General features: G+C 45.0%; 1 protein-coding gene across 3 annotated transcripts in view; it reads left to right on the forward strand.

Moving 5' to 3' along the window:
• The window catches only part of LOC112254459 (membrane-associated guanylate kinase, WW and PDZ domain-containing protein 3), a 144,016-nt gene that overhangs the window by 114,867 nt on the left and 12,625 nt on the right, over positions 1-16,524 (forward strand). For 2 of the 3 annotated variants that reach the window (XM_024427075.2, XM_024427073.2), the window contains exons 5-19: positions 1,207-1,375; positions 2,246-2,325; positions 3,758-3,815; positions 5,078-5,184; positions 8,050-8,241; positions 9,053-9,670; positions 12,015-12,046; positions 12,652-12,814; positions 13,085-13,191; positions 13,294-13,486; positions 13,593-13,778; positions 14,021-14,206; positions 14,350-14,446; positions 14,646-14,751; positions 14,966-15,103. In XM_024427075.2, coding sequence (XP_024282843.1) covers positions 1,207-1,375; positions 2,246-2,325; positions 3,758-3,815; positions 5,078-5,184; positions 8,050-8,241; positions 9,053-9,670; positions 12,015-12,046; positions 12,652-12,814; positions 13,085-13,191; positions 13,294-13,486; positions 13,593-13,778; positions 14,021-14,206; positions 14,350-14,446; positions 14,646-14,751; positions 14,966-15,103 — 2,432 coding nt within the window. The remainder of the gene's footprint in view (positions 1-1,206; positions 1,376-2,245; positions 2,326-3,757; positions 3,816-5,077; positions 5,185-8,049; positions 8,242-9,052; positions 9,671-12,014; positions 12,047-12,651; positions 12,815-13,084; positions 13,192-13,293; positions 13,487-13,592; positions 13,779-14,020; positions 14,207-14,349; positions 14,447-14,645; positions 14,752-14,965; positions 15,104-16,524) is intronic. The other variant, XM_024427074.2, reaches the window with a different exon arrangement.

Consider the following 16,524-nt stretch of genomic DNA (forward strand, 5'->3'; position numbering starts at 1 on the left):
CAATCAGGACTCCTCTCTCAAAGGATCTGGGCTGTCTTTGATGTGCCCAAGGATAGCCTGATTCCAACAGAAATGGCTTACAAGTCTTTTTATGTAAAATACATCACATTTCTGCTGTACTGCAGTCATGTTGGGGTTGTTCTGAACTTTTCATTCCAAACCAACCATATATGGAAACAATTATGAACAGGTCAGAAGGTTTATGGAAAAAGTGAGTGCAATGGCCTGACTGAACTTCCCTGGTCTCTGTGTTGAAGACAAACCCTGATCCCTGCCTGACTTCCTGTATGTGTCTAGTACAGTCAGTGTGGTGTGGGCTCTCAGGCTCTCACCCTTCTGTGAACTGTCTCTGATGACCTCAGCTCTCCTCAAGGCTGGCTATGGTGCATGGTATTTACATGAGGCCAGTCAGAACATCCGCAGATCCTGTGTGTGTGTGTGTGTTTGTGTGTGTGCGCATGTACATGCGTGGATGAAGTCAGATTAGCATAAGCGGTTGACGTCAGACTCATTTGCCAGTTCCTCCCCATCCTTCAAGCTAACAAGTAAATAAACAATCTGTTGGAAATACCAGCAAATCCCATGGATGTAGTAGTGTGTTAACTATTTACTCAAATACAGAAGCACATGCACAAACTTGACATGCTAATGGGCTGCCTGTATCAGCTCTGTGGTATACACTAGAAGAAGCTGTTTTGTGTTGAGCCTCATTGTATCATATGCTTGTGCAGAGGTTAGCATTACACAAAAACAGTCCCTCAATTAGAAGACCCTTGGGTATAAGTTTCATTTGGTAGCTTTTTGTACCCTGGAGAGCCTTTGTTGTCTATGCTCATGTTGATTGTGATGCTTTTATTGCAGGTCTCATTAAAATAATAAATAAAAAGTATAGAAATAACTATAAAGACAGTATTATTATACCAAATAGCCTCAAGCTAAAATGTCATTTTTACTGTGAATCCTCAGTTACTACAGTATATCATTGAAACCCAGGGGGTGTACACACATATGCATAAACACACTTACACGTACATGCAAATGCAAAACAGTGCCTTGGTGAACAGAACACACGATCTCTTGCATGCAAATCCTTTACCGACATCAAACCCTCCTTCCTCCCGCTGCAGCTGGGAGAACAGGATGAGGCTTGAGGTGTCCATGCAGGACTAACCTTCTGCTGTTTCTCTCGCACTCTCTCTCTTTCAGAGCATAAAGAGGGGGCATCATGGAGGAAGGCGGTGCCCAGCTACACCCAGTCCAGCAGTGCAATGGACTTCCGTACGTGGAGCTCTCTGCCCCGCGACGACAGCCTGGAACCACTGCCTCTCAACTGGGAGATGGCCTACACCGAGACGGGCATGGTCTACTTCATAGAGTGAGTACTGCAACAGCACCCGTATATCCACTCAGGGACAGGACAAAGAGACATCCTTGAGTCGACTGAGTCCTGGTTGTTTAAACTCTGCTACACTGTAGATACAGAGAGTTCAAGGCTCCTCCCAAAAAATGCTGAGTTTATGCTTAATAGAGTTTCATGCTAAATAATTAAATAAATGTCAGAAATGTAGGTAATGGTTTTTTAATGACACAAGACACTTACTTCTGCTCTGGACTGAATGTTGAATGTTACGTTACAGGTTATGCAATAAATGGCTATATCTGATCAGCATCGTGCAAAGTATCATACAATTGTTGGTTAGATTAGTGAAGCACACAGCACACGTGTTACATAAGCCATGTCGAACAGACAGTGGATTTAAGTTAGTTAGTAAAACAAGCCAAGGCCTGGACTGGTGTGGGTCTCTTTAAAATCTACTCATATTGACTCAATGTTTACTCCAAAACTGACAGCCCTAGCCTACATAATTGTTGCAAAAGTGTTTCTAGTCTGAGCTCATTTACTTGGTGGTTTCTCTTCAAGAAAACGTCAGCAGTTTTCCTGACCAATCAATACTGTGTTTTAGGAATGATTGAGTATATATAGCTCTCCCAGAGGCCTTTGAGTTGTTTGAGAACAGGCTTCCAACTGATCTTGTCTGAAGTCACCACATGTCATAATGAATACTGTGTTTCAGTTTTTCCCTCATTTGAATAAAAAGCAGGATGAATTACTTGGTCAAGAAGTTATTTGTAACTTGTGTAGCTTTGTTGGTGGGTACATGACTGTCTATTTTCCACTGATGCAAATACCAGTGTCAGTAGCTGGCTCGGGTTTTTGAATGTTTCTCTTGTCTCCCCTTCACAGTCACAACAGCAAGACCACCACCTGGCTGGACCCCCGCCTCGCCAAGAAAGCCAAGCCCCCGGAGAAGTGTGAGGATGGAGGTAAGGCTTCAGGACCTTAGTGGACCACACAGTACATGCGTACATAAAGCTCTTACAGCTACCACTACTACTACTGCTACTTCTACTACTGTACTAGTACACACATGCCGTTTTACACATGGTTATGCCCCCCAGCCCCTGCCTTACAGAATACTGTGCATTATTTCACATGTACGGACAGCTCATCAAATATAAATGACTGCGTTTCTATACAGACAAGATTGTCTGCATCCTCTGACATGATGGCATGTTCCTTAATAAATGCCTCCAGCTCAGGGTAATGTGTGCTACTTATACAATGCCCTCAGAAAGTATTCACAACCCCTCTTTTTCCACATTTTGTTGTGTTACAGCCTGAATTTTAAATGGATTAAATTTTGATTTTTTTTGTCACTGACCTACACAAAATACCCCATAATGTCAAAGTGGAATTATGTTTATTTTAATTGTATTATATTTAATAAAAAATTAAAAGCAGAAATGTTCTGAGTCAATAAGTATTCAACTCCTTCGTTATGGCAAGCCTATATACGTTCAGAAGTACAACTTTACCGAACAAGTCACATAATAAGTTGCATGGACTCACTCTATGCAATAATTGTGTTTAACAGTATTTTTGTTTAGTTTAAATGTATTTGGCTAAGGTGTATGTAAACTGTATGTAAATTTGACATTTCTGTATTTCATTTTCAATACATTTGAAAAGAATTCTAAAAGCATGTTTTCACTTTGTCATTATGGAGTATTGTGTGTGGATGGGTGAGAAAAAAAATATATTCAGGCTGTAACACAAAAAAATGTGGAATAAGTCAAGGGGTTTGAATACTTTCTGAAGGAACTCTATGTATGATGACTCTTCAGCTTGTTTGCGTCACTTGAATGCCACAAGTACCAGGAGTGCCCACTCGTTTGCCCATCCATTCCCAGGGTGTGTGGCTGTGATGTGGGCTAAGTGTAGGGAGAGAGTGGGGGGTACGAGGGAGACACAGGACCCTGGTCGGTTGTTTCTAATGGATTTTTAAAGGCAGGCAGAATGCTAGTTGGTGTGCTGCCTCTGAAAAGCATCTCCAAAGCTCTCTCTTGCGTGAAGAGCGTTTTTTTGTGGGCTTCATGTTCTCACCAGAGTTTGATGTACAGTACAGCAGCCATTCCAGCCAGGCTGCCTGCGAAACTGCAAAATGTCAATGGGGGCTTTTTTCATGCCCATTTTCTCATGCTTAACTTCCCTGGTGGGAAGAAAAGAAAGCAAACGTGTTATTCGTCTTATACCTGGAAACTCCAGTATCGCCCAACTGTAATGTGTGCATAAGCATTTTGTCTCGTGTCTGCTGGTCTCTTCTCATCACTATGCCCTGGTATCCTGCAGTACTGTACATTTGCATGTTTTGTGTGATAGTAGTTGAACACAATGCATCTCTTCCTGTATCCACAGAGCTTCCGTATGGCTGGGAGGAAATAGAGGACCCACAGTATGGAACATATTATGTAGAGTAAGTCTGTTCACTCTGCCACCACATGAATATCTGATATATTCCCCAGCAATACAATAGATCATAAACTAACTATAGGTACAGTATACATTATGTATAGGCAGCAGGGATATCATGTGTTACTAGACATGTGGTGTACTGCTCGGGAACCATACATTTGAGAACAATACTATTCCATGATCAAGACTCTTGTATTGGTTTTTCAGTGGGTGGTAAACAGAAGCTCTGTTGGTAACATCACATTCACCCAGGTGAAAACACAGCAATGGTTGTGAGTGTTTGTGTACAGAAGGTGTTCTGGCTGCCCCAGCGAGACATCTCTAAAACCCAGCCATTATAGCAGCAGTAGGTATAGGAGGAGGGTTGTGAGAGTTATCAAGGAGGGAAGGAGAGGGAAAGGTGGCTGTTGTGATGACAAGGAAATTAAACGCTTGCTTTGTTTTATTACTGGTGTTACATAAGGGTCCCTCCTAGGTAGAGGCTGTGTGTGAGAGAGAGGAACCCATACTGTTTGTTTCAAAGGCAAATGGACGGGGGACGTTTTGCCGCCGGTGTTCCAGTTCAAAATTAACTCTGTGTAAAACAATGGCTTTGTTATGCCAGAGGGACAGACTGTTTACATTGTTAAAGACAAGAAAAAGTAGTCAATCTCTAGTTTTATTCAACACTAGTCACTTTATAATGTTTACATACTGTTTTACTCATGTCATATGGTCATATGTATATACTGTATTCTACTCCGACATTGCTCATCCTAATAGTTATATATTTCTTAATTCCATTCGTAACTTCTACAGCAGATGTGTGTATTGTTGTGAATTGTTAGATACTACTGCACTATTGGAGTTAGGAACACAATCATTTTGCTACACCTGCAATAACATCTGCTAAATATGTGTATGTGACCAATACAATGTGATTTGATTGATTTGAACAGTCCAAACATTAGGCATAGACATGAAGAGGACACTAACCCCCTTGCATCTGTACAGACTTGCTATCAACAGCTCAAAGAAGAAACATTGGGAAAGCTATGGAAACACACCTATTGTTAATGGATTGAGAATTAATGTATAGTGCCTTATATCACCCCAATGAATTCTAAGACATGCTATAACCATTCATAACAGTGCTTTCATCATGAATCACACACAGGTGGTCTGCAGAATTCCACACAGACGGTTCAAGGGATCTTGTATGTGTCTGTGTCAGTAAATTTGTGTCTACAATTTTAATCACATAATAGATTGTTTCTGTTTCAGTCACATCAACCAGAGAACCCAGTTTGAGAACCCAGTCCTGGAGGCTAAGAGGAAGCTGAGCCAGGAGACTACTGCCACTATCCTGCAGGGGGCACCACCTCCCCCAGGTAAACATTAGTCACCTCACTTTGTCTTCACCTCACTCCTTCTTCAGCTCTGGACAGCTTTCTTAAGGCTGTTATATATCTAAACTCAACAATGAGCTTCCATGATTGCATATTGACCTCCTACATGTTGAATTGGTTTGCAGTGGTGGAAAATGTAGCAGCCATGACCTCGCTCATGGTTGTAGGAGAGTTATCATGTCAAGTGTTATCATTCATGAATAGCCATTCAAAAGTAGCCATGTATGATCTACTCTGTGTCCAAGGGAAGGCAAGTTCTCTATACTCATGCCAGAGTTGGCATGTAAGACAAGCCACTCTTCTGCCATAATAAACCATATGAATTAAATATGCTTTCATTACAATGGATGTATAATACATGACAGTGCAGGGAGTACAGCTTGACATTCATGTTCTGCTGCTGAGGAGTTCACAAATGGGTTGGTTGAGAGGAGGAGGGAAGGGGAGCGGCTGTGACAGCTGTTGGAACAGCACATCTTAATAAGTGCCAAGCATAACAAGACATCTCTCAACTAGTTAACTTGCTATTACTATCCAGGTGGGGAGGGACTGAGACAGCCATCTTCCCTGTGATTTCACCATGTTGTGGGTTGTCAGAAGGTTACTATGATGTAACCAAAACAATGGCAGTTGCACCTCAGGCTACCGAGAGTTTTCCAAGCTCAGTGATTCCCAGAGAAAGTAATGCAACATCGAGGCCCGTCTGCAGTGTTTACCAAGGATCTGAGCGGAGACCATCAGACCTCAACTTGGATTGACCTTTTAGAAATTCCTAAAGGTCCCTTACCAACAGTCATCTTCAACAACATGTGGGACTACAGATTCCCACAGTGCAGTACTACACCTTCTGGACCTACTGACCTTGGTCTATTACTGTATTTTTGGGTTTAGAGTTTGCAATAAAGGTATTTCACTGTATTTTTGCACGTGACAATAAAACTTGAAACTGAAGCTATGTATCAGACCAGACCCTGGCTGTTTAGGTGACATGGTTACTGGTAGGTCTGGCACAATTACCATACTGTATAACCATGTAACCGACGGTTATGGATGAAAACTGTCATGAAAATAAAATAACCGTCATAACTGTTTGTGTGTGTGTGTGTGTGTGTGTGTGTGTGTGTGTGTGTGTGTGTGTGTGTGTGTGTGTGTGTGTGTGTGTGTGTGTGTGTGTGTGTGTGTGTGTGTGTGTGTGGAACGAACCGCTGACTGAAAACGTGACGACCGGGCATATGTGCAGTTGAGTCCGTTTTGGCTGTAACATGGGACTCCTAATAACGTGATGAAACTTTTTTTTCTCCTTGCTGAAACAAGCAAACTAGTCTTCGGTTGTCTAGGCAGCAACAGCACACATAGAATTCTAGCACATGCAGTCAGGAGCGGAAGAGATGAGAACATTTGCACACAAAAAAATGCTATTTGAACAGTTATTACGGAAACGCTGCCATTTGGCTGACCAATTATGGTCATACAAAACTCCATGATCGGCAATGCCCTAGTTGCTAGTTTATTTGAACTGAAGGCCTATGAGATGCTCTTTAAGCAGTGTTTTGACATGGCTCCCCACTCCAGCCTGCCTAGAGCCCTAGTAATCCCTCTGCATTTCAACTAGACTGACACTGACAGCCTTATATAGCTATTATTTATCTCCACCCTTTTAACCTCTACCAGCAGCTTCATTTTCATTCACATGAACAAGACTGTCTGTGGTCATGTTGACTGATGTCTGTGGTGAATTGTACCAAACATTATACACATCATGGCTGTTGAGAATGATTTGGGTTCCTCTGTTCTGGCCTTCAAATGCTGTCAGCATTTCATCACATAGAGATCTCTGGAGTCTAATACACACACACGCACGCATGCATGCACACACACACACAAACATGCACACGCACACATGTTAAATGACAAATTGGTTATCACTGTCACAGTTTGAAAAGCAAGATCCCCATGAGTTCATCATGTGATTATGAATGTGATTATGTAAATAAGATGATCTTGATCCATTGAACAGGGCAGCTAGATTCCATCCACATTGTATTGAATCCCCCTCAGCTCTGAGCTGCACTATGGGCCATACAGTACCATACAGTCACCACAGGGCTGTTTTGCTCTATCGTATAGGACTGGAATGTACCTGAGACAGTGAAGCGGGGAGAAAAGATGGTATGCTTCTGCTATAAAGTGCTGATAGGACAGTAAAGCCAGCGAGGTAAAAGCTCAGCTGTCCTATTTAATGCTGTATGACCCTGACAGCCTGTTATTTACTGGACTGTGTGTCCACGGTTGTACGAGGGGATATTTATGCTGCCAATGACCTCATGTTGTTCCTTACTAAAGTTATACAAGGCTCCCCTGACAAACCTCTTTTTCTGTCTCACTGGCTCTTTTGGGAGAACATGAGAAAGGGCCTCGTGCCTCACTGAACAATTTCGGAGGTGTTATGTCACTGTTTGAATCAACAGCATGTTAACGAATTCCACAATTCACATCAAATTACTAAGCTACTAAAGCTGTCATTAAATATTTTGTCTGTTAATGTTTTAGGGCAGTGTTTTAGTCAAAGGGACTATTGTTTAGGGCAGCTTGCTGCGTTGACCTGGCAGGTAGTTCTTGTTGCAGTGTGGTTAATTGCTGACAAAAATGCATTTTGGGATGTTCGAAGAGCTTTTAGCTATACTGTAGTGAATAATATTGTACCTAACTTGAGAGAGTTGCTATTTTTGTTAACGTTTGAAACGTTGTCTTGAGGTTGTTACTTTGTTACGATGTTGTTGTTTGTCACACCTTATTTAGCTATGCAACTTGCTCTAACTCTCCCACTCGTACACATTCACGTTCCAGGTGAGCAGGTTGCATCAGGCTTCACCCCAGACCCATCCCAGCTGCAGGGAGAGATGTTCCACACTGCTCTGAGGAAGAGCTCCCAGGGCTTTGGCTTCACCATCATCGGGGGCGACCGCCATGATGAGTTCCTGCAGGTGAAGAATGTCCTCAGCGACGGCCCTGCCGCCAACGATAAAAAGATTGCCTCCGGTGAGTAATACACTGCTGCGCTGAGCTGTGGAGAGCCACACACTTTCACCAGCTCAAAAGACAGCTAGTGAACCTAATGAAAGGCATGTTGGTCCCTATAGAGGGACTGCACTTACCCTAACACTTCCCTAAGAGATGCAATAGAAAGAAAGAGCAAGAATTCTGTCAGTTTCATTTTCAAGGGGATCATTCTGTAGCAGGACAGGTTATGGTGGATTCTGTGTGTAGCCCTGTATCTCTGTTGCACACTCTGATCTTCCTTTAGCTTTGAGGCTATCTGGGGCTCTGCATCCTCAGCAGCTTTGCTTGTGTGAGCTGAGAGACCAACATGCCTTTCCTGTTTGACGACGGTTGCTGTTCTCTGGGCTGGCCGTCAGAGTGAGATGTAAAGGAAACATACCCATCTCTCTCCTAATGATCTGCCTGGAAGCACTGCAAGTTGAGGTCTGTTAGAACAATGGAGAGAGGGAGCAGAGGAGGGAGGGAGGGTAGGAGGGAGGTGGCAGGAAGAAGGGAGGTAAGTAGGACATGAGATGAAAGGGATGGGGGAGAGATGGGAGGACGAAGGAACGTGGAAAAGAGGGGGTGGCACCTGTTTGACAGTCAAGTTGAATAGAGGACTTTCTGATAGTGATGATCCATCTGAAAAATAATTCAGTCCGTTACAAACAAGAGAGTCACCTAGCTAACAAGCAACTGTATTGCCATAACAACCATTACATCTCCCATGGGTAAGTCTGTATATGTTTACTGTTTACTAAGGCTAGTTTCCTCTCGCTCCTCTCCTCCCTATCTGGTGTCCCCCCACCAGGCGATGTGATCGTGGAGATTAACGGGACATGTGTGCTGGGGAAGACCCACCCTGAAGTGGTGCAGATGTTCCAGTCCATCCCAGTGAGTCAGTATGTTGACATGGTGCTGTGCCGCGGCTACCCGCTGCCCCCAGACGTGGAGCCAGACAGTGAGGACCCACCTCCCCCACCTTCTCAGCCCCTGCAAGGGGGCGAGGTGGTGACGGCCGTGCCCCTCATCAACGGCCAGCCCCTGCTGGTGAAGGGTGACGTGCTGCACGGCTCCTCCCAGGAGCTGCACTACGTCACGACCGACGCCAGCGGACGGCCCGTGGTGGCTGCCCTGCCCAACGGGAGGCGTCCTGAGCAGGGGGGAACAGGCCTGTTGCAGCCCGAACTTGTGAGTGTGCACCTGGTGAAGGGCCCAGGCGGGTTTGGGTTTGCCATCGCAGACTGCCCCCTGGGCCAAAAGGTGAAGATGATCCTGGATGCCCAGTGGTGCCGCGGCCTGCTGAAGGGAGACGTGATCAAGGAGATCAACCGTCAGAACGTCCAGACACTAAGCCACGCCCAGGTGGTGGACATCCTCAAAGACCTGCAGGTGGGGAGCGAGGTCAACGTGCTGGTGCTCAGAGGAGGTGAGTCTTGTTAATGCTGCCTTGTGTTACATAACACTAACACTGTGACTGTACAGCTGCGACATTACTTTTGCCATGGCATTAGTGTGATACAGTGATATCACTGTCAATGTGACCTCAAAAGTATGCCTGGGGAGGGAGGTCAATGTGCTGAAACTAACAGGAGGTGAGAGAGTGGATCAACTACCACTCACTCACACACACCCACACACACCCACACACACTATGTTATGGAATCTTGGTGATGTCACTGTGTCTGCTGTAGGTGAACACAAGGGACTGTTGCTTCTTTGGCTTATACGATCGCATAGTAATGACAATTGTAGAGACCCCCTATGCAAACCAACCCACCCTTCACATGTACACTACATGACCAAAAGTATGTGGACCCCTGCTCGTTGAACATCTCATTTCAAAATCATGGGCATTAATATGGAGCTGGTCCACCTTTGCTGCTATAACAGCCTCCACTCTTCTGGGAAGGCTTTCCACTAGATGTTAGAACATTGCTGCAGGGACTTGTTTCCATTCAGCCACTAGAGCATTAGTGAGGTTGGGCACTGATTTTGTATGATTAGGCCTGGCTCGCAGTCGGCGTTCCAATTCATACCAAAGGTGTTCGATGGGGTTGAGGTAAGGGCTCGACAAACCATTTCTCGATGGATCTTGCTTTGTGCACAGTGGGCATTGTCATGCTGAAAAAGGAAATGGCCATCCCCAAATCGTCTAGAATGTCATTGTATGCTCTAGCATTAAGATTTCCCTTCACTGGAACTAAGGGGTCTAGCCCAAACCATGAAAAACAGACCCAGACCATTATTCCTCCTCCACCAAACGTTACAGTTGGCACTAGGCATTGGGGCAGGTAGAGTTCTCATGGCATCCGCCGAATGCAGATTCTTCCGTTGGACTGCCAGAGGGTGAAGCGTGATTCATCACTCCAGAGAACAAGTTTCCACTGCTCCAGATCCAATGACGGCGAGCTTTACACAACTCCAGCCGACGCTTGGCATTGTGCATGGGGACTTAGGCTTGAGTGCTGCTGCTCGGCCATGAAAACCCATTTCATATACAAAAGTCCACATACTTTTATATATACTGTATATTGTACCTTTCACATATCCCTCTAAACACCTCTATTTATGCACAGATCTCCCTGTACAGGATATACTGTATCGCAGCATATCCTGTATCCTGAACTGTGAAACTCTCTCTCTGTCAGGCGTTCATACTGCAGTCTGTTGCAGGCCTAGGAAGGGAAGTTACATAAGCAAGGGGCTCTGCTCTGCCTGCTCTGCTCCTGGGGAGTGAGGGAGGGGAAAGCACCCTTCAAAAGTCTCCCACATCTATCTCCCGCCATCCTGGGAAAATCGTACACAAGTCGATGAACCGGAATGTCTTTGATCATCATCAGAGGCGCAGAGGATTTCTGCATGCTTCTATATCCGTGGCCCTTAAAGAGCCAGAGCTAATCGCTGTATGGCACCCAGGGGCCCCAGGGGTCTCCCCCTCACAGTCCTCCTCCCTTCTTCTCTCTTCCTCTCTACACTTACACTCCCACCCTACACCCCCCCAACCCTGTCCCTCCCACCCCACATACACAGAGCATGACCCTGCAGTTGGAGCAGCCTCCGCCTTATTCAGGCAGTCCAGCGGTGGAGCTAATGTCAGATTTAACCCTCATTAGAGATAGGCCCTTGGGTGAGAGGCAAAGGCCTGAGAGAGAGAGAGAGAGAGAGAGAGAGAGAGAGAGAGAGAGAGAGAGAGAAAAAAACATACTGCATTCATCTTATTTAATATATGTCATGTCCTTGATTCTCGCAATGGAGCTGGATCTCCCGGTTACACCAGGGTCCATGAACCCTTTTACGCTTAGCAGACGGACAGTATTCCTCTATAGGCTTCCAGAGAAGTGCATGCTGGTAGATCCATTTAATGCTGGAGCCACATTAAGTGTGGGTACAATCTGAGCGTGAGAGATGAAACGTGTGGGTGTACTGTACAGTTGACAGTAGAAAGCATTATTGGTCATTGCATTTCATGCATGACTTTCTCTCTCTCTCTCTTGGTAACTCTCTATGCTATACTAGTCCTCCTTCATTTAGGTCCCCTCTCTCTCACATGAACATATCTCCTATTTGTCTTTAATAACACAGTGATGTCATGCCCTTTGATGGAGTATGCAACAGCACTGTTTTATACCTGCTGAGTCGAGACTATTTAAACAGTTATTCCTTCACCCTTCTCGTTCTCTGTTAGGGAGGCAGTGCCATCTACTGGCTGATGTCTCATTTGTGCAAGGTTTTCTAAACATTCTCATGACTCATGCTAGTGTTTCTCACAGGTCAGACATCTCCTGTGAAGAGCCTGAAACCTGTGAGTAAAAGCAGACAATGTTCTATAATACTCTGTGTTTTACTATTGTATACCTTGGCACTTATCCCTCATTTTCATATTAAAGCCTTTTGTCCTTTAGCTAACCAGCAAGCCCCATTGCATCACATTAAATGATAACTACCAGTATAAATTTGAATATTGATTATGTTTCAGGCGGCCTCCTTTTGTTTGCTTTGAAAACGGTCTTAATTACTTCCATTCAGCATTCATTTTCTCAGCCTTTTGTCTGTGGATTGTAATGGTAATGAAGCATAGAAGCCTTTTTAGATAAGATTGTATATTCTTATGACAGCTTTAGATGAAGCTGGCCTTTTCCACAGAATAAGCCTGTCAGTGCCAAAGGGAAATCTTCTTACGCCTGTGGATGTTAAATTGCATTCAAATCCCATTGGCCATTGGTTTACCATGAAACTAGCGGGGGTAATGTGGGAACCAGCAGTGGAATGACCTTTGACTCCTTTAATATTCAATCACCATTACATCCTGTGCTATGTGTCTGGGTAATGAAGTATATATAGACTGTGTGGTCTTTAATGTGATCTAACTGTGCTGTGGCTGTGTCTGTGGCTCTGTGACCCCGTCAGAGGCAGGAGATGACAGCTAGCACAGAGACTCTGGACTGTGTTACAGACTCTGTCTCCCAGGCCCTTCCATACCATTCCAACACCTCAACCCTGCGCAACGACTCACCCAAACGGGACGCCACAGAGATGTACCTCAAGTCCAAGGCCCTGCTGGAGAGCAAGCGTGAGTGCACATCCACCGACAGAGTCTGGTTGTAGAGGAGGTCTAGTAACCTTATGCTCAGTTATATTCCATCCATAGTTCTGTAGTAGTAAATGGATGCCAGTGTTTCATTTATATGTTCATGACCGTCTATTAATGGTCACCCTACATTTGTGGATCCAGTATCAATGTGAGCTATAAGATAAGCCTGTGAGTTTACCCTGCTGACTGGATGATTGAATGGTGTTCACCTCTCTGATACCCTATCTAACCCCTGTGAACTGTCCACAGAGCCTCACACCAAGGACTTGGATGTGTTCATCAAGAGGGACCAGGAGACTGGCTTTGGCTTCCGTGTTCTGGGAGGAGAAGGTCCAGAGCAGCCAGTGAGTACCGAAGTATGAACTTCCTCCCTGTTAGATTATCTTTGTACTTTTTTAACACTATAGACAATGTTTGTTGAGTGTTTCTGACTCAGAGTATGACTCTCTCTTTGACAGGTGTATATTGGTGCCATCGTGCCCCTGGGTGCAGCTGAGAAGGATGGGCGTCTGAGGGCTGGTGATGAGCTCATAGGCATCGATGGAATCATGGTCAAGGGCCGTTCCCACAAGCAGGTTTTGGACCTGATGACCAACGCTGCCCGCAATGGTCAGGTCATGTTGACTGTGCGTAGGAAAGTCATCTACAGAGGTGAGCACTCACTGACTGCCTGGACCCTCTACGCCTTGGTCACTAAAACACACACACACACACATTTGATACTATCTTCAGTCTATACTCTCCATGTGTTTTTCAGATATGACTGAGGAGGAGGCAGGGCTCCACATGGCTCCAGTGTTGGTGAACGGCTCCCCCAGACTCCCTCGTATCCAGATGCCCAGCGTGCTGGACCACGAGTCCTTCGACATCACCCTCCACCGCAAGGACAGCGAGGGCTTCGGCTTCGTCATCCTCACCTCTAAGAGCAAGCCCCCGCTTGGAGGTGAGAATGGATTTGATGCCTAGCACCCCACTGCTTATCCCAGACACAACCAAACACACACCAATCTCCTACTGTTCAAGCTAGACCAAGCCATTACAAATAATATAGCATCATATCACCCAAAGTATGGGAACAGAGTTTAAAGGAAAAAGAGTATTGAGTCCCTCACAGACCTATTGTATATTTCTGACTGAATCCATTGGGTGGGATGGGTGTGTTATCAGACATCTCTCTCTTTGCAGTGATTCCTCATAAGATTGGACGCATCATCGAAGGCAGCCCCACTGACCGCTGTGGCCTGCTGAACGTGGGCGACCGCATCTCAGCGGTCAACGGGCGGTCCATCGTGGGGCTGTCTCACAATGACATTGTTCAGCTAATCAAGGATGCTGGCAATGCTGTCACCCTCACCGTGGTCCCGGAGGATGGTAAGCATCACCAGTAGTATCACCCATGAGATGGGACTATGTTGGTCTCCCTGGTATTCCCAGTCATATACCTACTACTGTTTAGGATGGTTGGTTTGTGTTTGTGTCCTCATAATGGTTTGACTTGTATTTGTGCGTTCTAGAATACAAGGGTCCTCCCTCTGGAGCCAGCTCAGCCAAGCAGAGCCCTGCCCTTCAGCACAGAGCTATGGGTCAGAGGTCAGCCATGCAGGAAGAGCGGTAAGGCCCTGATCTTACTCATTAGTACACCAAAACATGGAATAAAACCCTGCTTCAACATTTAGCACAACAACCCAGAGACTTAAGTCTGAATGATTGATTGATTACTTTATTCTCTGTGCCCCCCAGCAGAGAAACTGCTGTGCATTATTAAAGATATACATATAGTAGTGTGACTGAATGTTGTTGTCTGTTCTAGTTATAACTTAGATCTGGAGGAGAAAAGGGAGGGAGTCACCTGGGCTGACTACAAAACTCTGCCTCTGAGCGAACAGGGAACAATGTGTGTTACAGGCCCCAAACAGGCAAGGCTCATTTCGTTATTTCTATCATTGTTTGTGTAGAGTGTTTAGGGATTTTACATGAATTAAATTGACACGACTCAAAAAAAACATAATTATAACTTACAGCTTAAGTTCGGTGTGTGTGTATTTGTGTGTGTGTGTCTCTGTCTATGTATGTGTGTCTGTGTGTGTGTGTGGTTATGTGTATGTGTGTTTGTACGCATGCGCCATTTAGGGCTGCATCACGGTGGAGCTGGACCGGGGGTCCCGGGGTTTTGGCTTCAGTCTGAGGGGAGGGACTGAGTACAACATGGGCCTGTACATCCTGAGACTGGCTGAGGAGGGGCCTGCTCTGCTAGATGGGAGAATCCACGTAAGTCTGACCCCCGGTGCCTTAGGAAATATCCACACACGTTACTGTTTACGTTATTCAATATCAGGCCATGTCTTGAATAATAAAATGTCTAATAAAATGGCTTGTTGCCTTTGGGGATTTGATCATCTAAATGTGTGATGTTTGTGTATGTTTATCGAAATGTAATGTTTGTGTATGTATGTAGGGCGGCAGGTAGCCTGGCGGTTAACCTCTCTGGGATATGTGGGACGGTAGCGTCCCACCCCGCCAATAGCCAGTGAAAGTGCAGGGCGCCAAATTCAAAACAACAAAAATCTCATAATTAAAATTCCTCACGCATACAAGTATTTCACACCATTTTAAAGATAATATTGTCATTAATCCAGCCACAGTGTCTAATTTCAAAAAGGCTTTACAGCGAAAGCACCACAAACAATTATGTTAGGTCACCACCAAGTCACAGAAAAACACGGCCATTTTTCCAGCCATTTTATTTCACCTTTATTTAACCAGGTAGGCTAGTTGAGAACAAGTTCTCATTTACAACTGCGACCTGGCCAAGATAAAGCATAGCAGTGTGAACAGACAACAACACAGAGTTACACATGGTGTAAACAATAAACAAGTCAATAACACAGTAGAGGAAAAAAAAAAGAAAAAAAGAGTCTATATACATTGTGTGCAAAAAGGCATGAGGAGGTAGGCGAATAATTACAATTTAGCAGATTAACACTGGAGTGATAAATGATCAGATGGTCATGTGCAGGTAGAGATACTGGTGTGCAAAAGAGCAGAAAAGTAAATAAATAAAAACAGTATGGGGGTGAGGTAGGTAAATTGGGTGGGCTATTTACCGATGGACTATGTACAGCTGCAGCGATCGGTTAGCTGCTCAGATAGAAGATGTTTAAAGTTGGTGAGGGAGATAAAAGTCTCCAACTTCAGCGATTTTTGCAATTCGTTCCAGTCACAGGCAGCAGAGAACTGGAAGGAAAGGCGGCCAAATGAGGTGTTGGCTTTAGGGATGATCAGTGAGATACACCTGCTGGAGCGCATGCTACGGGTGGGTGTTGCCATCATGACCAGTGAACTGAGATAAGGCGGAGCTTTACCTAGCATGGACTTGTAGATGACCTGGAGCCAGTGGGTCTGGCAATGAATATGTAGCGAGGGCCAGCCGACTAGCGCATACAGGTCGCAGTGGTGGGTGGTATAAGGTGCTATAGTAACAAAACGGATGGCACTGTGATAAAACTGCATCCAGTTTGCTGAGTAGAGTACTGGAAGCTATTTTGTAGATGACATCGCCGAAGTCGAGGATCGGTAGGATAGTCAGTTTTAGTAGGGTAAGTTTGACGCTGTGAGTGAAGGAGGGTTTGTTGCGGAATAGAAAGCCGACTCTAGATTTGATTTTAGATTGGAGATGTTTGATATGAGTC

This window comes from Oncorhynchus tshawytscha, linkage group LG07 (assembly GCF_018296145.1).
Source record: "Oncorhynchus tshawytscha isolate Ot180627B linkage group LG07, Otsh_v2.0, whole genome shotgun sequence".
Classification (NCBI taxonomy): Eukaryota; Metazoa; Chordata; class Actinopteri; order Salmoniformes; family Salmonidae; genus Oncorhynchus; species Oncorhynchus tshawytscha.